At 49.1% G+C, this 21988-nt stretch overlaps 1 protein-coding gene and 1 long non-coding RNA gene across 10 annotated transcripts in view; one reads left to right on the forward strand and one right to left on the reverse strand.

Moving 5' to 3' along the window:
- ZC3H18 (zinc finger CCCH-type containing 18) overlaps positions 1 to 21988 on the forward strand; it is a 46365-nt gene that overhangs the window by 24041 nt on the left and 336 nt on the right. For 6 of the 8 annotated variants that reach the window (XM_032701362.1, XM_032701366.1, XM_032701369.1 and 3 more), the window contains 9 exons: positions 6710 to 6910; positions 8099 to 8224; positions 9618 to 9719; positions 11946 to 12089; positions 13658 to 13810; positions 16031 to 16191; positions 16721 to 16917; positions 17958 to 18054; positions 20277 to 20373. In XM_032701362.1, coding sequence (XP_032557253.1) covers positions 6710 to 6910; positions 8099 to 8224; positions 9618 to 9719; positions 11946 to 12089; positions 13658 to 13810; positions 16031 to 16191; positions 16721 to 16917; positions 17958 to 18054; positions 20277 to 20373 — 1278 coding nt within the window. The remainder of the gene's footprint in view (positions 1 to 6709; positions 6911 to 8098; positions 8225 to 9617; positions 9720 to 11945; positions 12090 to 13657; positions 13811 to 16030; positions 16192 to 16720; positions 16918 to 17957; positions 18055 to 20276; positions 20374 to 21988) is intronic. The other 2 variants (XM_032701365.1, XM_032701368.1) reach the window with 1 other exon arrangement.
- Positions 13611 to 19066, reverse strand: LOC116793486. 2 transcript variants are annotated; one of them, XR_004359503.1, is made up of 3 exons: positions 18961 to 19066; positions 18442 to 18496; positions 13611 to 13830 (listed from the first exon to the last, which is right to left on the reverse strand). It is a non-coding gene; the product is annotated as an uncharacterized LOC116793486 (long non-coding RNA). The 2 variants fall into 2 exon arrangements; XR_004359504.1 differs by lacking the exon at positions 13611 to 13830 and adding an exon at positions 17496 to 17693.

Genomic DNA, 21988 nt, shown 5'->3' on the forward strand with positions numbered 1-21988 from the left:
CAAAGTCAGAAAGGGCAAATCATAAATCCTTGAAAAATTCTTCCAGCAAGGAGCATTTCTTCCCAGCTTTTGTTGAGGTGTCACCTGGATTGTGAGGTGCTGCAGATCCCAGGATGAAAGGGTACGTGATCCTGTGGCCACGCTCACCCTTGTGTTGTTTTTCCAAGCTGGTTCAAGTTGACTTTGTTAATCTTTGGGCTGAGCACATTAATGAGCAGGATAACCCAGAGTCTGAAATCAATGAGTGCAGGTTATCCAGGGCTTGCAAACCAGAAAGTGTTGGAATGAGGTTGATTAGATAAAGGAGTGGCAAAAAGAAGGGAATGCAAATGGAGTGATTCATGGTTGTATGTGTGTGGATCACAAACCAACTGAACTCATTTTTTTTTTGAAGAATCTCTAATTCTGAGTGTTCTTGGGTCATCATTGTCTTTTCCCACAGCTTTTGGTGGTCTTTCCATGCAGCCAGCTGGATCTGCTCCCTATTTTTTTGACTTAGAGGCTCTGTGTGAAAGCATCTTTGTGTCAAATACAGATTGGATTTTTTGGTGGATTTAATAGTGGCATCTCATCCCACTACCTAAAGATGGTGTGGGAGGATGGTGGATTTTGGTTTCTCTTAGTTTTCCCTGTGGGAATGTTGGCTTTTCTTAAAAGAAATCCTTAGTTCTTCCCCATTTGTCCTGCCACAGGAGGAAGAGCAGGTAGGACAGTTCCCACTTGTTCTGCAGGAACAGATGTGTGCTCTTCCTGGGTTTAAGTTGGGCATTGCTAAGCCCCTGGAATGCTCTGATTTAGTCTCATATCCATGAGAAGTCATGGAGAAGGGAAAATCAGCCTCCACGAGGAGGCTCTGCACCTTCTCTGGGTGACTTCTTAGAGTGCAATGACTTAAGGAAGCAAATGGCCTTGGGCTCTTGGGGTTCCCAGGCTGAAATAAGGTTTATCTGCTCCAGCTGGAGCGGCACCTCTACTCCTGCACATTCCAGGTGTTCCACGCAGCATTGCCCAGAGGAAGATTTCCCTTCTCCCCATGGACAGAACATGCCCTGTGCCACTCTGAGGTTCTTCAGGCTCACAGTCCAGTGCCCTGCTGTGATAAACATGATAATAACTTGTTTACATCCCTATTTTTTCTGGTGCTGCTTCCAGCTGGAACAATGGAACCTGGTTAGACGGCTTTGCTTTCATTTCTGCTCCCAGTTCTTTTGGGAAGTTAATGATAAGAACAGCTCTGCTCTGGAAACAGGCTGGGAGAGCTGGGAGTGTTCAACCTGGAGAAGAGAAGGCTCCAGGGAGACCTTAGAGCCTCTTCCAGTGCCTGAAGAGACTCCAAGAGAGCTGGAGGGGGACTTTGGACAAGGGCCTGGAGGGACAGGACAAGAGGGAATGGCTTCACACTGCCAGAGTGGCAGAGTTTGATGGGATATTGGGAAGGAATTCTTCCCTGTGAGGGGGGTGAGGCCCTGGCACAGGTTGCCCAGAGAAATAGTGGCTACCCCATCCCTGGAAGTGTCCAAGGCCAGGTTGGACAGGGCTTGGAGCCACTTGGTCTGGGGGAAGGTGTCCCTGCCCATGGCAGGGGATGGAATTGGAACTGGATGATCTCTTAGGTCCCTTCCAACCCAAACCATGCCATGATTCTATGATAATAAAATCTCTCCATGAACCAAACCGAACTTTTCCAAGTTCTCCACAAAACATCTCGTAGACTGGAGTTTCTGTTAGTCCTTGTGACTCTTGAGGTGCTGCTTCTGCTCCCACAGGAAAAGACAAAGGATTTCGTAACCATAAATCGAGATGAAGGGCATCGAGTGACTCAGATGTGGATCTCAAGGAATGTGTTTTTCTTTGGCATTTCAGAGCTGGAGCTCCTGGGAGATCTCCCACACTGGATTTTTATTAAAATACGGCAAAGTCTGGAGCAGGATCTCTGGACAGGATCTCTGCTCTCATTTAGAGAAGGCTCTTGAGGCATCAAATGCTCAGCCCTTAGGGTAGATCACATCTCTGATAGGTTTATCTCCTCACTGTGATGATTTCATCCTGGAGGTTCAGATGGTATCTCCACTCTTTAATTTCCAAGCCTCTCCCCATCAGGCTTTGAAGAAATTCTTCCTTTTTTTTTTCTTTTTTTTTTTTTTCTTGAGCAACTGATAACTCAGCTTTAGATGGAAACAGCTTGAGAAAATCTTATTCTTTGCTAATATTTCACCAAGATCAACAAGCACCAGCTCCAAGGTCCAGCGTTTGTAGACACACGGAGGCGGATTTTGGGAGCTGTTGTCCTTCTCCTTTTTGCCGAGACAGGAAAAATTCCCGTGTGCTTGCACTCTGCTGGAATTTGGTTTGCAGCAATTACAGGTCTCTTCACAACTGCCTTGGCACATGGCTCCAGTCATTCCTCGAGTCCTCTTCCTTTGGAAAATTCCACTGCCACTGAAGGAAAACTCAGTGCTGACGCAATCCCAGCTTTCCTGCTAGAAACTCAAAGGCTTTTAAGTCATGGCTGGACTTTCCTCTTGGAGCAAACTGAGCTGTAAAGTGTGGCCAGAAGAGCAGCCCTGGAGCCAGGCTGACGTCACCACTGGCCATGGGTGATAAGGTTTGCGTTCCCTGTGGGAGCTGCGTCCCACAGGAGGGGGAAGGAAGGACAGAAGCACTTTCCCCAGGAAGCTTGTTTTCCCCTCTAAGGTTAGAAATGCTTTGGCAGCGTTTGCATAATACATGAGAAGAGCAGCAAAGGCTGCGCAGGTCTGCTTTGCCCCCTCCAATCCTTGTTGAGTTCGGGGTTTATTTGGGAGCTGGGTTTCTTTGGGAGCCGGAGCGCGTGCGGTCAGGAGCTGGATGACCTACACTGTGCTGCCAGCTGGAGCTGTCTCTGTTCCTCCTCTCCTTGCCAAAGCCATGTTCAGCTTCAGTTCTCCTCTTGATTGCTGTCATTAAATTCCAGCCAAAGAGGCATCAATGCATTCGATCTGGAAAATAAAGCTTTTAGTTATTTTAAGGGAAAAATGGGCTTCGGAAGTAGCAAAGCTCTGCAGCCCTTGCTGGTGCCTGGCTGATCCTTGGGGCTCTGGGAGGAAATGAAGGTGCTTTTGGTCAGTCTGTCTTGTCTGTTATTCCCTCTAATTTACTTTTTTTAAACCTTGTGGCATAGACTTACGTTGTGGTTTAACCCCCCAGCCAAACCCAACCTAATTAAGGAGTTAATTCTGAAATACTGGAAATGTTTCCTAAAAACTGCAATTTGGTAAAAAGGAGTTCGGGATTAACATGTGGATTTTTTTACCAGCCCCCCTCTCCATGCTGAAACCTCCTGTGTGAGGTTTACCTGCAGCCTGGGAAACTGCTGAGGATGAGGATGAACTCATGAGGTGATCCCATGGCTCACCTCATGGTGAACCAGGACACAGCCGGGATTCTTCCCTCCTTCCCTCCTCTTCTTCATGATTCAGCTCCTGCAACTAGTCAGACCCTGCTGGTTGGACTCACTGACCCAGCAGTGAAACATTCTTATTTTTTAATTTATTGAATTAAGGAGTTGGGAACTCCAACAGGCACCAGATCCATCACAAGGCAGGAAGGAAAAACTGCCTGTTTGCAAGAGTGAAAGCGAGGAGAAAACCTCCCCTTTGTCATCTTCCAGCAGTGTCTTCAGTGGAACTGTAGGCTATATTGGGATGTTCCTCTTGGCAGTGGCTCCAGCTCACTTTCAGCTCTGACTCCAGAATTCCACTAGGGAAGTGGAGCCGAGCAGCATTAGCTCCCAGTCCCTCATTTTAGGTTGAAGGAGTTTATTTGGTGATGCCACACGTTGGGAACGCAGGCAGCTCTTGAGGAAAGGCTTTGAAAATGTCCCGACACAAGCATCATCTTCCTTGTAGTGTATTTAGTACTGAGTGAAAAAGCCAAGCATATCCCAAAATGAGGCTCTCTGTTGTGGTTTTCCCATGGAAAAAAACCTTTCCTCCAGAAAGTGACTTCATCCAGAGAGCATTGCATCAAACCAAGTAATAGGTGCAAGTAATGAGATTTGCTTTCAGAGTCATTATTGCTCCAAGCTGAGGAGTTCAGCCTAAGTTGTTCCCACGTGGAGTTGGAGTTGAGCTCCAGCTCCCTGGATGAGCTGTTGGATGTGAATATGAGTTGGTTTTTAGGAAAATAATAAATTCTGTAGGAGGTTTTTCTTTCTGAAAATTGTTGCAGGAGGGAGTTAAGCCTGAGAGGGACAAGGTTGTTCATTAGTTCATAGAATCATGGAATACCCTGAGTGGGAAGGGACCCACAAGAATCATCAAATCCAAATACTGGCCCTGCACAGGACACTCCAAAATCACACCATGTCCCTGAGAGTGTTGTCCAAATGTTCCTTGAGCTCTGTCAGCCTTGGGGCCATGACTGCTACCCTGGGGATCCTGTTCAGTGCCTGACCACCCTCTGGGGGAAGAACCTTTACCTGATATCCAACCTAACCCTCCCCTGGCACAGTTGTTGGTTTTCACAAGCCTGGACACTGCAGGAAAAGCTTCTCCACAGGTTTTACCCGGATCTTTAGATGGATGATGCCTCTCTGCCCTCCCTTGCCAGCAGAAAATCCCTTCTACACCTCCCAAAGCTGCAGGCAGCGATCCCTCAGGAAGGGACATTGGATCAGGATATTAGAGCATTGTCCATGACATTCTCACATGGTTTTCTTCTCCTCCTTTCCTTGCTGTTTATCCTACTGCTTGATCCAAGGTGTGCAGGCTGTTCCCAACCTTCTTTTTCTTCCTTCTCTGCACTTGGTTGATTCAAGGATATTCCAGAGGTCAAAATGGCTTCAAAATGAGTTTGTAAACTGGAAGTTTGTAAACAAGTGCTAGAAGGAGACCTTGGCCCCAGCTATGACTGTTTAGTGTTATTAGGGAGAAGCAATACGTCCAGTGTGTCTCAACCCCATATTCAGGGTTGTAGTCTTCCTCCATGATTAAATACTCATGGGGTTGTGGCTGTAACGTGGGAAACTTGACTATCCCACTGCAAATATCATGTACTGAGTTAAACAGTGTGTGTTGAAGCAGTGTTGGAAAGGGTGAGGATGGAATGAATAATGCTGAGCCATAGCCCTGCCTGGGACTCCCTGACCAGGCAGTTCTGCATGTTAGACATAATCATCCTCTTTTGAAGCTGGAATGAGATTTGTGGGAGAGGTGAAGGTGAAGGTGAAAGAAGAGTTTCTCCTCATGTAAAATGAGGTAGATATGGGACAAAGAGTAAAATTGCCTTTATATCAGCAAAGATAAGGAAAGAGTCGGATGCTGGATTTTTAGGTCAGCATATCCAAGTTCTGGAGTCAGGAGGAGGTAACACTGCCAGCAAGGAGGGGATGAGGCTCCTTGGTGACTAGTGAAGCCTTCAAAGGGCTGCTAACGAAGAGCTTTAATTATCCTGTTGTCTGTTGAAGTGTTGAGGCAAGAAGCAGAGTCCCTGGAATTATTAGAAAACTTGGAGGAGGCTTTTTTATCTCAAAAGGTAGAGGAAGTTGGGTGGGGAGTGGTTACTTCAGTCGTGTGACTAATGGGGTGGTACTGGCTGAAGCCAGCCATGGAAAGGGCCTTTCCTCCCCCAAATTCTCACAGAGTTAATTATTTGGAGAAAAGGAACAAACACATCACTGTCCTGGTAATTTGGTGAGTGCAACACACTTCATAAAGCTTTATTCCAGCACAAACTTTGCCTAAAACCCAGAGGAGAAGGTCAGAAGCAGGTGATTGAGGAGTTGGGTGCAGGTTACGGAGGGCAAGGAAAAATTCCAAGTTAAATCACCCAGAGATAAGAAAGGTAATAAAGTCTTGGCCTGAAGAAACTCATCCTGGAGAACTTAAGGAAGTGTCTGGTGCAGGTCCTGAAACGTTGGCCCTGGATTATTTTCAGAGAATTGGAGAGGAGAAGGGAAACCTGGAGAACCAAAAAAGGGGAAATGGGAGTAGAACCCTTAAAAAAGGGAAGGGAGAAGACGGAGGGTGTCTGGCCTGACTGGTCACATCCTCATGGTCATCAACAACATGTTTGGTGGTGTTTATAAGCACCTGGAGAATAATCCAGTGATAAATCAGCCCTGATGAACTACTTTATGCTCAGATGAGGGAGGAACCATTCCCTTCAGAAGGGTGAGAAGAGGTCACTGTGCCTTGGCCTGTGATACAGCCCCACAAGATGTCCTGATAAGGGAATTGTAGAATAATTCAGACTGAATCTCAGAAGAGTGACTCTTCTCTCCGCTGTACTGGGGGCTGCCTGCCAGGATGGGGCTGCTCCATCTCTACAGGTTCAGGAAGAACCAGGTTCCCCATTCCCTTCCCTCTTTCTTGTGTCCATTCCTTCAAGGCCAAAAGCTGAACCTGAAATCAACTGGGAGGTCACTATTTGGTCAGTGTGACAAAGAAGTTCATAAAATTGTAGGTTTGCAGATACTGGTTTACAAATTGAGAGTTGTTCTAACACTTTATCACCCAAAAATGATGCTGGACATTCTGCAATGGAGGTTAAGCTGGTACTACTATGAGAGATGAATTTCTGGGGTATTTTCATGGCCCTGTGTATTTGTTTATGTGTTTTATTACAATATATTTATGATATCTTTTCCTGGATCCTTGTGTATCTTCCTTTATAAACCTTATAAACCTCCCTCAGAATCCCAGCTTCTTGACTCCTCTTTGTTTTCCAGCCGTCAGCCTGAGCCACCAAAGAAGGACAAGGAGTCAACCGCGCTCGGCACGGCCCAGTCGAAGCGGGCGGACGAGTGGAAGGATCCCTGGCGCCGATCCAAGTCCCCCAAAAAGAAACTCGGCGTGTCCGTGTCCCCCAGCCGTGCTCGGAGGCGCCGGAAAACCTCTGCTTCCTCAGCTTCTGCCTCTGGCTCCTCCAGGTGAGGGAGGGTAGAGAGCCTGGCACATCCATTAGCATGTCCAGGAGTTGGATGTGGCCAACTCAAGACCAGGGAAGATGTTGAGATGTTTGGAACAGGTTTCCCAGAGAGGTCGTGGATTCCCCATCCTTGGAAGTGTTCAAGACCAGGTTGGACGGGGCTTGGAGCAACCTGGGATAGTGGAAGGTGTCCCTGCCCACAGCAGGGAGTAGAACTGGACGTATCCTTAAGGTCCTTTCCAAGACAACCCATTCCATGATTTTATGTTTGGGAAAGCAGTTCAAGACCTGCTGTTCAGTAACACCTATGGACAGGTAGTGACATGAAATCCAAAAGGGGCAGGGAAAACCGTGGAAGCTGTGCTGTGACTTGTTGAAGATTAGGAAGAATCAAGTCCTTGGAAAAGCCATTTTTCAGATCCATTAGACCTGGATGCAGTGTGGATGTTACTGCCCTTACATCTAGTAACTGATCTAGATGAAAACTGACCTTAATAGGAGCACAAACAGCTGGAAGCTGTAAAAATTGGAGCTTGGTCACTCCAGGAGAGATGGAGAGATGAGGTGAGCCCACTCCAGTAAGAGCGTGTTGATGCTACTGGGAAAAATTGGGGCTGTGGAGGTTTGACAGAGCCTTAGAGGCTGGAGTGGGGCTTGGAAAGCAACAGGTGTAAAACAAGACAAAAAACAACTTTCAGAAAGAAACTCCCTGAATCTGGGAGCCTCGAGGCAGAAGCTGGATCTGTTTGAGTGCTTGAACTTGAAGCTCTTGAAAAAAGGGGGAGAAGTGTCCCAGAGGAATGAGGAACATACTGAATTGGAGATAGGGATCTAAAAGCCAAAGCCCTCCTGAAGCAGATTTTCTTGCTGGGATCACTGCACCTGAGGCTTTTCTGTTTTCCCTGACCTGTCAGGGGATTGTCTGGTGAAAAGGCATAAAAATGTGTGGAAGCAGTTCCCAAAAAGGATGGAAAATCAATAAGGAGGGAAAGCTTATTTAAGGGTGCAAAGAGAGTTGGAGTAAGAGGATCTTCCCTTAATGAAAAGGGGGAGCTGAGGATAGGCTGCAGTCTTGACAGGAGGAGAAGACAGGTAGTTTTTGGAGCAGAACTTGGAAAGAACATACTTGGAGACTCAGGTCTCAGAGGACTTTTTAAGAGGTTATAAATTTTAAATGTTTTTGTTTCAGGTCCTCTTCTCGTTCATCCACCTATTCTGGTTCAGGCTCCTCACGATCTCGCTCCAGATCATCTTCCTACAGCTCTTACTCCAGTCGCTCCTCGAGGCACAGCTCTTTCTCAGGCAGCAGGTCCAGGTAATGGCTCCTGGGATTTGGAACCAATGGAAAACTGGTTTTCTAACCACTCCTTTTTGCTGCTACTTAAAAGCAAATAACAAGCTCTTGAAGTAATCCATTCAAACCACTTCCCTGAGTGAGGGAGGCTGCCAATGTGGATGTTGGATGAAGGAGATCCATCAGCCACCTCCTCCTCTCCTCAGTCCTCCCACCCACGAGCGTGGTGCTGTTGTGGCTGGGCCCTTTCCCATGCCTCTGGTAAATTAACGTTCCCATCATTTGCATTTTATGACTGGAAGAAGTTCACCAGCATCTCTTTTCTATGGCACTGGAATTTCTATTTCAAGAGGCAAATCACATTTCTTTATTAAAGCAGTTGTGTCTTGTGATAGTCCTGACACTTCAAAGCAGCAATTCAGTGTCCCAGGCTGATTAAACAAACAGAGGGATGTTTATTCCTCTGCAACTTCCTTGCCCCTGCAGACAGTTTCCCAAGTCTGGAATATACATAGTAGAAGAACTGGCTCCCTGGATAGGCACCTCTTCAGGGCTCAAATCACACAGAGTGGATCACAAGAGACCTGGTTTCTCCTAGGAAAGGCTCAGGTGGAAGCTGATCTCACCTGGAGAGCAGTCTGACCTTCCCCCATCCACCCCATTCTGGGCTCTGCTCCTTGCAGGACAGTGCCAGGTGTAGGTGACCCACTTGGGCCTCTCCCTGAATGTAGGAGAGTGAGGAACACCCTGGTCCCTAACTGTTCTCCAGAAGGCCTGTCATCCAGATGTCCAGCTTTCTGAGGTACTGGGATGCAACAGAGGGACTTCCAGTCTTGGCAGTGGGATGAATCACCTGAGCACATGTGTCCTGACAGTGGCTCAGCTCAGGTCAGTCCTGGGCTTAGGAAACAGCTCCTGCCCTTTGATTTGTTGCCTTTGAGATGCACCACATTTTTCACCTTGTGTTAAATATTAGATTTAGGTGTATTTTTTATGTCTTTCTCCCAAGGTTTTTAGGGCTTTGCTGCTGTTTAAAGGATAAACTGCACTAGGAATTACAGGGCATAAAGCAGGTTGAGGCAATTCGTGCTGAACTTGCAAGTCAAAATCGTACTTATTTTCCCGTAGACATTCTCCCTAAGGAGAGAATCCAGAGAGTATGGAAACAGCCTCAGGTGTTGGTGTGGAATACCTGCAGTGCCTCTCTTCCAGCTGACCCTATTTTTTCATTTTGTTTTCTTCTTTTACCACTGTTTGATGACACAAGTTAAGTTTTGTTGAAGAGTCCAAATATAAAACAAGTTTAAGCTCAGGACTTCCTGGCGAGGAAGGAGTGGTGTCAAAATGCACTGAAAGCCAGTAAAACCTCTTGCAATCCCAGAGACTGAGCTGAGTGATGTCTTTTTCCTCCTAGATCACGGTCCTTCTCATCTTCTCCCTCTCCTTCTCCAACACCATCTCCACACAAACCACTGGCGAAGGCTAAAGGGGAGCTATTGCCACCTCCTGGGAAAGGGTAAGGCTTCATCTCCCTCTGGATACCCCAGTGCAGAGTCCAACAGGAGCCTAATCCCCCAGTCAGACCCTTCTGACCTTCAGTGGCCTTAGGCTGAAGGAGGACAGGGTTAGGAGGGATACTGGGAAGGAATTCTTCCCTGTGAGGGTGGGGAGGCCCTGGCACAGGTTACCAGAGAAGCTGTAGCTGCCCCATCCCTGGAAGTGTCCAAGGCCAGGTTGGACAGGGCTGGGAGCAACCTGGTCTAGTGGAAGGTGTCCCTGCCCATGGCAGGGGGTGGAACAAGATAATCTTTCAAGTCTTTTCCAACCCAAACTGTCCTGGGATTCTACAGCCTGGTTGGCAGCTGAAGGAAGAAATGAAAGATGCAAAATAGAACCTGCATAGAAGAGTGTTTAGCTTGGCATATTTAATTAAATAATGACACTTTAACTTACTGTACAAGTATCCTTAAGTATTACATGTATATATGAGTGTTTAAACATATGCCTGATTTACTGCTTAAACTGTGTGTGCAGATATATTTACACAGCAGCTCTTTGAGAGTTTAATTCATTACTGTGGCTTTGGTTAATGCACAGCCTTAGAATAAAGAAATGGTTCAGCTTCATCAGCTTTTAACACTGGAATACAAATGAAAACAGGACTAGGAAGATGGTTTTGGCACATTATGACAGTGCTCCTGCTCTTTTAAATTCCTGAAATTGCTATTTCACAAACGCTACAATAGTAAATTACAGATATGTTGGAGAGTGACACAACACCGTAGTGATGTCACCTCTTTTAAGGTGACCTGCAAATAAGTGACACCATGGGAATCCCCCTAAATTCTCCAGAATATGGGACAGTCCCCTTTGCCACACTTTTCGTACCTTATTAACCTGAGGGTTTGGGGTTTTTTTCCTTCTCCACTCAGGGCTCAGCCCTCAGAGGCCTCGTTCAGCACCTGCAGCGATGTCTTCGCACCCTCCCAGTGCTCCTGCAGTGCTGGTTTGGTAACACCACAGCACTAGGACAAGGATTATTTACACTAGATAACATGGCTTGTGCTTAATCCTGTGTTCTGTTGGGGATAAATGCAGATATTGAGAACAAGAGGAGGAATTAACAGTGTCTTTGTGCAGACAACCACCTCCCTGATTAATCAGTGCTGGGATGTACCGGTGCCTAAAGGGAGCTGGAGAAGGACTTTGGACAAGGGCCTGGAGTGCCAGGACATGGGGAAATGGCTTCCCACTGCCAGAGGCAGGGTTAGATTGGATATTGGGAAGGAATTCTTCCCTATGAGGGTGGTGAGGCCCTGGCACAGGTTGCCCAGAGAAGCTGTGGCTGCCCCATCCCTGGAAGTGTTCGAGGCCAGGTTGGACAGAGCTTGGAGCAGGAAGGTGTCCCTGCTCCTGGCAGGGAGATGAAACTGGATGGGCATTAAGGTCTCTTCCAACCCATACCATTCCATGATCATATGTTGAGCAGTATCCAGCTGTCAGAGCAGAGGTTGGAGTGCTCTGAGCCCTGAACTGAGCAGCACTGAAGAGCCACAGTGATTCCCATCTCACATAGTGGGTGCTAAATAGTGCACCCACTATGTGGTTATTCCCATCCAGTTTTCCACAGGGAAACACAACCCAAGGGGTGGATCCAAGGGATATTTGCACACACAGGCTCTTGTGCATCCTCCTGATCTGTGTGATGGAGTGAAAAAGAGCATTTTTTCATTAACTGTGTGTGTTTCATTCTTAAGCCTGACTGGCAGATTTTAAGTAGGTGTATGTGTTTGGGATAAAAATGCATGGAATCAGTAGGATAAGAAACAGTGATTCACACAGTCTACTTCAGGAGTTAATTTACAAGTCAAATATCTCCCAAATTGCCTGTTTTGTAGTAATTTGACTCTGAAAAGGTGAATTGAATATGAGAAACAAGTCTTCAGGGAAATCTGTGTTGTTTGTGTTTTAATGAAATAGCCAACTGTCTGTAGCTGCAGGAATTACATCTAGGCCAGGTTGGATTCAGCTTGGAGCAACCTGGTCTAGAAAAATTTGTCCCTGCCCATGGCAAGGGGTGGAATGAGATGAGTTTTAGGGTCCATTCCCACACAAACCATTCCATGATTCCATAGTCAATATAACGTTGATCAACAACAAACCTGAGCACATCTCATTGCTTGAGAATATGGTTTGTACCTACTGACTTTGATCAAACACGTGAAAATTGTCATTTTTACAGTGACAAATCTGTGAAGAAACTCACTGCCCTTCCAGTCCCTCAGCCACTCACTAAAATTACAACAGCTGCTCCAGAGCCAGCCAAGCCAGGGGATAATCGGGAGGCAAGAAGGAAGGAACGTCAGACACGGACTCCACCCAGGAGGTAAGAGAGCTGCGGGTGGAGTGAGCCTTGATCTCCTGGAAGATACAGCAAATCCAGGGTTCTTCTCCAGAGTACCACCAGGGCTCTTCGATGTTAAAGGATAAATCCATTTCCTGGGGCGGGAAGGGAATGAGAAGAGAGGGAAGGAGTGGGGGGTGGGGTAAATGTTTGTCACAGCAAGTGGCTCCTGCCTCTGAAGGTGAGGGGGATGAAGTAGGTGGAAAAATTAATTGTGTCAAAAACAGGGCTTGGAGTGGGGGGAAAAAAGGCAATTTCGAGAGCTGCTGGTTGTGGAGGTGGTACAGCAAGGAAAAAGGTATATTTGGTCAGAGACAGATCTGATGGGATGCAGGGTTGAGCTTTGTGTTGGGTTTGGACCCTCTTTATTCTAAATATGTGCAGGGAGTATTTCTGTGTGGTCCTGGGAGCATCCAGCAGTTCCACAGGAGCAGAGGAGGGAAAACTCCACTAGCTTCACTGTCCCAGTACACATCTTGCTGGCTCCCTGCCCTGCTTTCCCTTCCTGCCTTCATCTTATGTGACTCCAATATTCCAAGTGAAATAGCAGTGTGGTACCTCTGTGTCTGGTCTGTGGAAGCAGCAATTTGGTCTGTAAGAAATGTATTTCCTAGAAATATCTGGTTTATGAGTGCACAAGGAGCCTGGGAATGTTTCATGCCTGCAGAAAGGCATGTATGGTTTTCTTGGATCATGGGAGATTTTTGAAGATGGGTCTAAGTCTGTTTTCCACTCAGGTTTTCAGAAGCATCCCAAGTCAGTTCTTAATTTTCCATGGCATTGGATCTCCTCCTTCTTCCCAGAAACTGAGGGCCTGGGCTGTGCAGTTCTGTCTCCATTGATGAAAACTGATGATGACGGTTTCTTTTCTCTAGAAACTCTGTCACTTCTAGTTTCTGTTTCTCTTTCTTTAGTTAATGATTAATACTCGTCTCAGATGTTTTTAGCCACCTTCCCTTTATTCCAATCTTGGATTTTCAGGGTGGTTTTTTTCATGCTTATACCCACTGCCCTACACTCTCCACATGACAAAACAACTCTATTTATTTTAGGACTGATGTTCTAGTCCCAAAAATGTGTAGGGTTATTTGTACAACCTGAAATACGAGATATCCCACTTCATTACACAGTTAGCAATTCTAGTTTGTAGGAAGCTGTCCTGGGATAGAGTGAATTTTCTTTTCAGTGTCTGGTGTGTTTTGGATTTAAGATGAGAATAATGTTGATAACATGGATGTTTTGGTTGTTGCTCAGTAGCTCACCCTAAGTCAAGGACTTTTGAGTTTCCCATGCTCAGGAGGGAGGGAGCACGGCCAGGACAGCTGACCCAAACTGCCCATGGGGATATTCCACACCACAGAACATCATTCCCAGTGTATAAACTGGGGGAGGTGGCTGGAAGAGGCCAGTCACTGCTCAGGGCATTGACCAGAGGGTGGTGAGCAACTCTGTTGTGCATCACTTGTTTCTCGTGGGTTTTTCCCCTTCTCTCTCTCTCTCCTTTTCCTTACAGTTACTATTGTGTGATGGTGTCACTTGCTGTCTTGCAGGAGGACCATCAGTGGCAGCATCAGTGGCAGTGCCAGCAGCTACAGCGGCTCCAGCTCCCGATCCAGGTCCTTGTCTCGGTCTCTCTCCAGATCTCATTCCAGATCATCCTCTGCCTCAGTCTCCCACTCCCCATCTGGGTCCAGAAAATCCAGGTATCCGCAACCCTTCATTACTGTTAAGTAGGAGAGATTATGACTATTCCTCACTGTTGTGGTTTTTTGCAGCAAAAACTCTCTGTAGCTTCCAGTAGCAGAGGCTACAGGTGACTGGGAGGTGGGATAAAGTTGGTTTTGTGTTACAGATCCCAGGTACTGAATTATGACAAGAGTACAGTGTTGGAGAGGGACTTTTCACAAGGGTATGGAGTGATAGGATGAAGGGGAATAGCCTTAAGCTGAAGGAGGGGAGGTTTAGATGGGATACTGGAAAGGAATCCTTGCTTGTGAGGGTGGGGAGGCCCAGGATGGGGCTTGGAGCAACCTGGTCTAGTGGAAGGTGTCCCTGCCCGTGGCAGGGGGATGGAACTGGATGATCATTCAGGTCCCTTCCAACCCAAACCATTCCATGATTCTATGATATTTTCCTTGTGGTTTATTCATGGAAATTAGCTTGTCACGTGTGCCCAACTGCCCATTTAGCCTAAATTGCTACCAAAACATCTTATAACCACATCCTAATTGCTTTACGAGTGAACAGTTTCAGGCTACAGAGCTTTCCTCTCCCAAAGCTCTCCTACCTCTGGTTCTTGCATGTCCTTAGGGAAGATGCTTGGCCTGTCAGAAGAGGTAGGTCAGAAAATCCCTGAAAGGCCCAGCTAATGATATTTTTCTTTTGCTGGCAAAGTTGCACAGCCAGTTCCCTTTGTGTTTAGCCCCAAGTGAACAGTTCTGAGGCTGTTAGTCTGTGGGATGTGTAAACACCAAACTCCCTCCAGCAAAGAGTCATAAAATAAACCTCTTTCGAGTCATTCATTCAGCTTTTGCATCTATTCACACACAAGAGTCCTTGAAAGCTCACAGGCAGAGCCTTGAAACACAGCACTTCCGTGGGACACAGATTTAAGGGTAGACCTCTAGTGCAAAACTAGTGGATTAAGCAGGATTTGGCTCTGAGCAGCTCTAATTCACATCCCTGAACTCTGTGGAACTCCAAGCTTCAACATCCGCGTTATTTTACAGAAATCCAAACTTGTTTACCACATGCTTGTCACATTCATCAGCTCAGGGGTGATGCAAGAGCTTCAGAGAGCTGGGCACGGGTGGGAAAAATGAACACAGGAGTTGCTTGTGTGGCTCTGGGGCTGTGGGTGCTGCTCCTCCAGGGGTGTGGGGAAGGGGAAAATGGAGGAAATACGGTGTGTGCCCAAACCAGCTTTGCTGTGACATCCTGTAGCCTGGACAAGGAGTTTCTGGCTCATCCTGTCACCATTACAACAATCCATGTGACCTCTCAGAGCTCAGCTCCATCATGTTTAGGTCAGATATCAGGAAAAGGTTCTTCCCCCAGAGGGTGTTTGGGCACTGAACAGGCTCCCCAGGGCAGTGGTCACAGCCCCAAGGCTGGCAGAGCTCAGGCAGCATTTGGACAACACTCAGGCACAGTGGGATTGTTGGAGTGTCCTGTGCAGGGACGGGAGTTGGACTTGATGATCCGTGTGGGTCCCTTCCCACTCAGAATATTCTATGATTCTATGATGCCAGCAGGTACAGACTCTGCAGTTTGTAGCAGGGTTGGTCTGTGCTGAAGCTGCCACAGCCTGTTCAGTTATCCCAATCCAGCCTCCAGCCAGGGAGCCTGGATCTTGCTGGCAGGGCAGGTTGGTGTGGGCCTGTGGAACAGGCTGGAGAGGCTGCCTGAATATTCATGGAGTTAACGTATGTCTGGAATGGTTAGGGGTGGAAGGGACCTTAAAGCTCATCTAGTCCAACCCCCCCTTGCACTAGACCAGGTTGCTCCAACCCTGTCCATCCTAGCCTTGAACACTTCCAGGGATAGACACTATTAGGAGATGACCATCTTGGAGGCATCCTCCCTGTCATTACCTGTCATGACAGTAAATGTTTGCCAACACCAGAAACCCTGCCAGGGAACCCTTGCCCTGAGCCATAACACTGACCTGTGACAGCACACCCTGCTTTCACTCCTTGTTTTTCTGGGCAAACAGTGACCTGTTTCCATGTTGCCTTAATTACTTTCTAGGTGTACATCTTACGTGTTTGGGAATTTTCATATGATCGGCACCCCAGGACACACGGCCTTTGTTCCTGGTCGTTGCCTGCCTTTGAGCTTCCTGACATCCAGCCAGGGGAATGGAAAAAGGTCTCACCACTGCCTGATTGTTGTTGCTTTCTTGACCTGTTGTTTCTTTGCAGGTCCCTGAGCGTGAGCAGCGTCTCCTCAGTGTCCAGTGCCTCGTCCAGCAGCAGCTCCGTGCGCAGCGCCGACTCCGAGGACATGTACGCGGACCTGGCCAGTCCCGTGTCCTCGGCCAGCTCCCGCTCCCCCACCCCAGCCCAGCAGAAGAAAGGTAGAGGTACCTGCTTTAGTGCTTTTTCCTCTATGGAGCCCTGGGAAAAGAAGGAAAGAGCAATGATCCTATATAACTTACTTGGGAATACTGTGGGCTCCAGGAAAATCATTGAGCACAGACCAGGGGAGCCCAGAGGTGTCACCTGGGCAGGGTGAGGCCGTGGAGCAAATTTACATTCACATCTTTCCATCCCTGTGCCTGTGGCTGTCTCATGCCTTTACCTCCCTGAGAGTTCTTCCTCTCTTATTCTCTTTCACCCTTGGAAGGTGATGAAAATCCGGACAACTCCAGTATCATGTTACTCTTTCTTTGTTGTTTTTAGACCGTAGCAGAGTTGGCGGCAAAAGCCTTTTGTTCTTTGTGTTTTATATTCCTCTCTTTGGAAATTCTGGTTTCCTGAATCCTTTGACCCCGGGACCACGTGCTGTGTAAACTGGTGTGGGCTTTTCCAGTCCCTGGAGCAGCATCCTCTTGCCCTGCCCTCCAAAGGATTCAGTCCTAAGTCACCACATCTGCTCTCTGGTTTCAACAGGAAAGTCAAAAAAAGAAGACAGTACTAAAGAGGAGAAGCGGAAACGGGATGTGCCCACTCAGCTCCTGAAATCCACCAAGCCCACCCAGGGCAGCAAATCCCAACAGCTGCTCCAGAGCCAGCAGCCCTCGGCCCCCCAGTCGCAGCAGGGCGGCTTCAGTGGGCACAAGGAGATCAAACTGACCCTCCTGAACAAGGTGAGGGGGGTGGATGTCTGGGATTCCCTCCTCACAGGGATCCCAGCAATGGTGGGATGGGTACGGGTGGAAGGGGAGCTCCAGGCTCCATGCTGGCAGGATGAGCTCAGCCAGGAAGGTCTGGAGCTGGATTGGAGGGCGGCAGACAGAACCAGTCTGGCAGCAACACACCCTGTGGTGGCTTCAGTTTGCGACTGTGTTGGCGGCTTCCCTGGGGCACATTCCTGCTGCAGCTTCAAGGGCTCTTCCCGCTTGCTCGAAGGCTGCAGCCAGAGTCCCACATGTGCTGGGGCCTTTCCCACTGGGAGCATACTCCCGGCACACTTCCGAGCATGCTCTCCTCCCACTGGAGCGAGCTGCTGACGAGTCATTCACTCGAGTCAGGAGGTAAAAGTGTGCCCACCTGGCTCTTCCCCCTTTCCCACTGATCCCGCTGCCCCAGTTGGGAGCCTCCAGCGGTGATCGCAATCCGGATCATGTGGGAGAGTTTGGCCTCGTGGGGTTTTGTGCCGGGGCAGGGTGTTGGCCCCGCTCACGTGGGCAGGTTCCTGTTTTTGAAGCGTTAATATTTTGCTCTGACAGTCCAAATTCCCCGGCACAGTCTGAGGCTGCAGATTTTTCTACTTCCCTGTGCTCTGACGTGAGGTGGCTTTATCATGGCCAGGAAGCTGCTCCATAGGGAGGAGTGTGCAGTGACACATGACTGCCAGCACCCTCAGAGCCTGGAAAAGGCAGGGCTCCACATGCCTCCTTAACATCTGCTATCCTTGGTGCTGCTGGAAAAAAAACCATCCCAAAAAGCTGCTGTTTTCCTGTTTCTATTCTGAAAACAACACAACATTAACCCCCAGTGCAAGAGGATGTTGCCGTTGCCTTCTGGTGGTTGGGAATTACATGATCCAGGGGAGGTTGGAACTGGTGTGTGGAAAGAGTTTAATGGGAGAGGTGGTTGCACGAGCCAGGTACCATTGCAAGGAGGTGATGGTTCCTTGGAGGGAAGTGGCTGCTCAGCTCCGTTGTCTGTTCTAATTCCATTTCAGGCAGCTGACAAAGGAAGTAGGAAGAGATACGAGCCAGCAGACAAGGACAGGCCAACCTCCCCTCCAGCCAAACGGGCCAACCTGTCCCCTGACAGAGGTGAGACATCAGCCATCCCAGGGCTCCTGACCTGGCTGGGTTCCTGCTCCAGGTTCCTGCTCTGGGTTGCTGCTCCAGGCAGCGCTCAGGTGACAAATGTCCCATGAAAGCCTCTGCTCCAAGAATCCAATAACCAGAAAGATTAATTACAGTCATGTGTCCTTCCAAAACCTCAGAGTGTGTGATTGCCACCAGATACTGGGGCTGTATTGCCCATCCTGCTGCAAAAACACGGCAGAGGGGGGCCCTGGTGTGGGTGAGGTCAGACCAAACCTGGCGTTACCACACTGTCCACTGGGCACATTGTGCCCATTGTGGCTCCACTGTGTCCTTGTAAGTCCTTTCCAAAAAAATAACCCCCTTGCTCTAAAGACACAGAGCACTCACCTTCATATCCATCCCTCCACAGCTTCCTGCTCGCTGCTGGTGTCCTTGGATGTGGCTGTCAAAGTCAGGGGAGATTTAGATTGGGTACTAGGGAACATTTTGTGGTGGAGGTCCCATCCCTGGAAAAGTATTCAAAAACTGTGTGGATGTGGCACCTGAAGACATGGTTCGTGGTGGACATGGTTGTGCTGGGTTGATGATCTTAAAGGTCTTTTCCAGCCTTAACCATTCCATGATTCTAAGTCACAGGAGTTTCCTTTACTGCATCCTGGAGTTTTCTGTCCTTGGATTCCAGTGCATCCCAGTGAATCTTACCCTGACAGACAGGCTTGTGGCGGTGCTTAGAAAGGGAGTGCGGGCTGCCAAGGCCCCAGAATGGATGGATGCAATAACTGCCTGCATCACCCATCCTGTGAAATGAGATGATTTCCCCACTTGTGTGTGACACAATCCACTCTGCCCTGGATGTTTAGAAAGACTCGGGCTTTCCAAGTGTTCTCCCAGGCCTTGAGTCCTCACCAGAGGCTGTAACACCTCGGAAAACCGAGCTGGTGATTCAAAGAGAGGGAACTCAATGCCACACTCCAGCCTGTGCTGTCGCTGCCAGAAAGCACAGGGGGTGGGGGGAGTTGGCAGCCAGAGGTGGCTGGTTGTGACGTCGGAGCCAGCGCTGCCACGTGATGTTGTTTTCCCTGGTGGCTCAGCTGTAGGTGGATCTTGTTGACTCTGGGTCCCAGCCAGCAAGAATTTGTGTGCTAATAACCTGGTTGCATTCGACTCCTGCAGAGGCAGCATGGACGGGACTGGGTGAGGTTGAAGTTCACTGGGATCTAGTTCACAGGCTGCTGAGTTGCAGACGAGTGAATGGGCCAACCCAGCATATTTTACAGATATAAACATAGATGTAATTCTGTACTATTTCTTGTCTTGGTCTTATAAAGCAATTTTTAAGCTGTAGCAAATCACAGAATCGTGGAATGATTTGGGTTGGAAGAGACCTTAAAGCTCATCTCATTCCACCCCCCCTCCATGGGCAGGGACACCTTCCACTAGACCAAGTTGCTCTGAGCCTCATCCACCCTGGCCTGGAACACTTTCAGTGATGGGGAGTCCAAGCCCTGAAGTCTCAAATCCGAGTGGCAAAGGTATCCTTGGCTGACTTGGAACTGAGCCCCTCGGTGTTCCAGCGCCAGACTGGTCAATGGTGGTGCCCTGAGTCTGTCTCACCTGGATCTGTGGTGTCCAGAGCCTGGGCTGTCACAGTGTCCATCCTCGGGAGCAGAGGGATGCCCTGGCACACAGAGGTGCTGCTGCCAGGAGAGACTGAGCACCTTTCCAGGACCCCAGTGAGCTTCCCCTCATCCCTGAGCCCCCATGACAGTTCCAGGCAGGGCATCACAGCTCAGCCTGTGAACAAACACAGGAGTGAAGGATGGTCCTGTTGGCTCCAAAAGCAGCAGAGCTGCCCTCACCTGTCACTCTTTGAGCCAGTACACCCTGTGACCTTGCCAGTGCAGAGCCAACAGGTTTGCAAGCAAAAATGCCTTATTCCAGCAGCTGGAGGATGAGGAGAAGCCAGTGCCCTCCCCACAGCTGATGATGTGTACAGGGGACTGTGGGCCACATCCCTCACTGGTTTCTCTGCTCCCCCTGTAGTGGGGGGAACACTGCAGGAGGTTCTTTTCCTGGCTGCTGCTGGACTGGGCCTTTTTTTGGCATGATCTGGTTTCAAGAGAGCACTGATACGCTGCTGGGAGGGTTCAGCAGGTAGAGAAGTGAACTGTGCCTTGGTGACAAGCAGGAATATCTTCCTCTTTCTTTTCCTCTCCCAACAGGCTCTCGTGACAGGAAGGCGACTGGGAGACTCTCATCCCCCAAACAGGAGCGACAGAGGGGCCAGAACCCAAAACCTTCCCCTGCACAGGCAGACAGGTGAGTGCTGCTTGTTCTCCGGGCTCCCTGTGGGCCAGGCTGGGCTCACACTTTCCCAGGGCAGCTCCAAGGCTCTAGGCCTGCAGTTCCCAGTTGCCATGGAGCACAGCAGGAGGAAGGACGCGCTGCTCCCTGGGCAGGTGCCAGAGGTGCTCAAGGCTCCGTGCGAAGCTCAGCCATTCCAGCTTGGAGACGAGCCGGAGCCCAGGGGTTTTCTTGAGGTCAGTCCCAGCAAGAGGAGCCAAGTGGGTCAGGTGTGAGCCCCGTCAGTGCCTCATTTAGCATAGTGTTAATGAGCAAGAGAGTACAACCCCTTCACCCGCTGCTGCCCAGCTCCTCCTGGCACCTGGCTCCAGTGCCTGATTCCCATTTTTCCCAGCCTGGCTCACCTTGCTGCTGTGACACATTAAAACGTGTCCCCTGACAACCCTGGCTTTGCGCTTTGCCGTCCCCTCAGGTGACAGGTGACCAGCTCATGTCCAGATTCCTGGCAGGTTGTGCCCACTGCTGTGCTGGGAGTATCCCACTGCAGGACTGGACATGTGGCTTCAAGGGCTGAAGATTGTGGAGCACCTGGGGCTCCCTCAGGCCTGCAGCCAGACAATGCTGCTTTGCATTTCTCCAGTGTCATCTCTCCAAGGATCTCTGGAAGCAAACGCATCCCAGTGTTCCTTGGCTGACTGCACTTGTGCCATCCCTTCCCTTCCCTTCTCCCAGCTTGGGCCACGAATGAGCCTCAATTTCCATGTCTCAGAGTCTTTCCAAACCAAAACCTCACCCTACTACCACAGCCCTGTCCTGCCTCAGGCCCTCAGGTCCTGTTTTCCAGCAGGGATGGGAACCTCTGCCATTCCAGCCCAGCGCTGGTATCACATCAATGATTCCTGACCCTCTAATCCTGCTGCTCTCTGAGGTGGCAGTGGCACATGGTGGGTTTGATGTGCCCTATGCCAATCTGGGGGATAGGAGGGGGTTACAGACACACTTGGTTTCTCCAGGGTACCACAAGGCCCAGTGGCATCACAGGGAAGGGGCTGTCAGGATTTGGGATTGTGGGGCTGCTTCAGGGCTGCTCACCCCTCTTTGTGTCTCTGCCACTCCCTTGAGCTGCCCACTGCACCGAAGAGATGGCACAGCCCATGGTGCCAAGTTTATTCTGGGAATCTCCCTGGAACAGCTGATTTTTTTACTATTTCAGCCAGTTTTTAACCCGAGGCCTCTCGTTTTCTCCCACCAGCTCTTGGAGTGATGTGTTAGGTGTGACACTTCCTGATAGATTAGTTTAGATCAGAAATTAGGGAGAAACTCTTCCCTGTGAGGGTGGGGAGGCCCTGGCACAGGTTGCCCAGAGAAGCTGGGACTACCCCATCCCTGGAAGTGTCTGAGGCCAGGTTGGACAGGGCTTGGAGCAACCTGGGATAGTGGAAGGTGTCCTTGCCCATGGCAGGGGGTGGGACTGGATGAAATTTTAGATCCCTTCCCACCCAAGCCATTCCATGATTCCATATGGTTTAGTGGGCATGGTGCAATCCAGTTGAAACTTGGACTTGATGATGTCTTCTCCATCCTTAATGATCCTACCAGGGCAGATGTCTTTGAGGTTTTTCCAGTGCCT

Source organism: Chiroxiphia lanceolata, chromosome 13 (assembly GCF_009829145.1).
Source record: "Chiroxiphia lanceolata isolate bChiLan1 chromosome 13, bChiLan1.pri, whole genome shotgun sequence".
NCBI classification, from domain to species: Eukaryota; Metazoa; Chordata; class Aves; order Passeriformes; family Pipridae; genus Chiroxiphia; species Chiroxiphia lanceolata.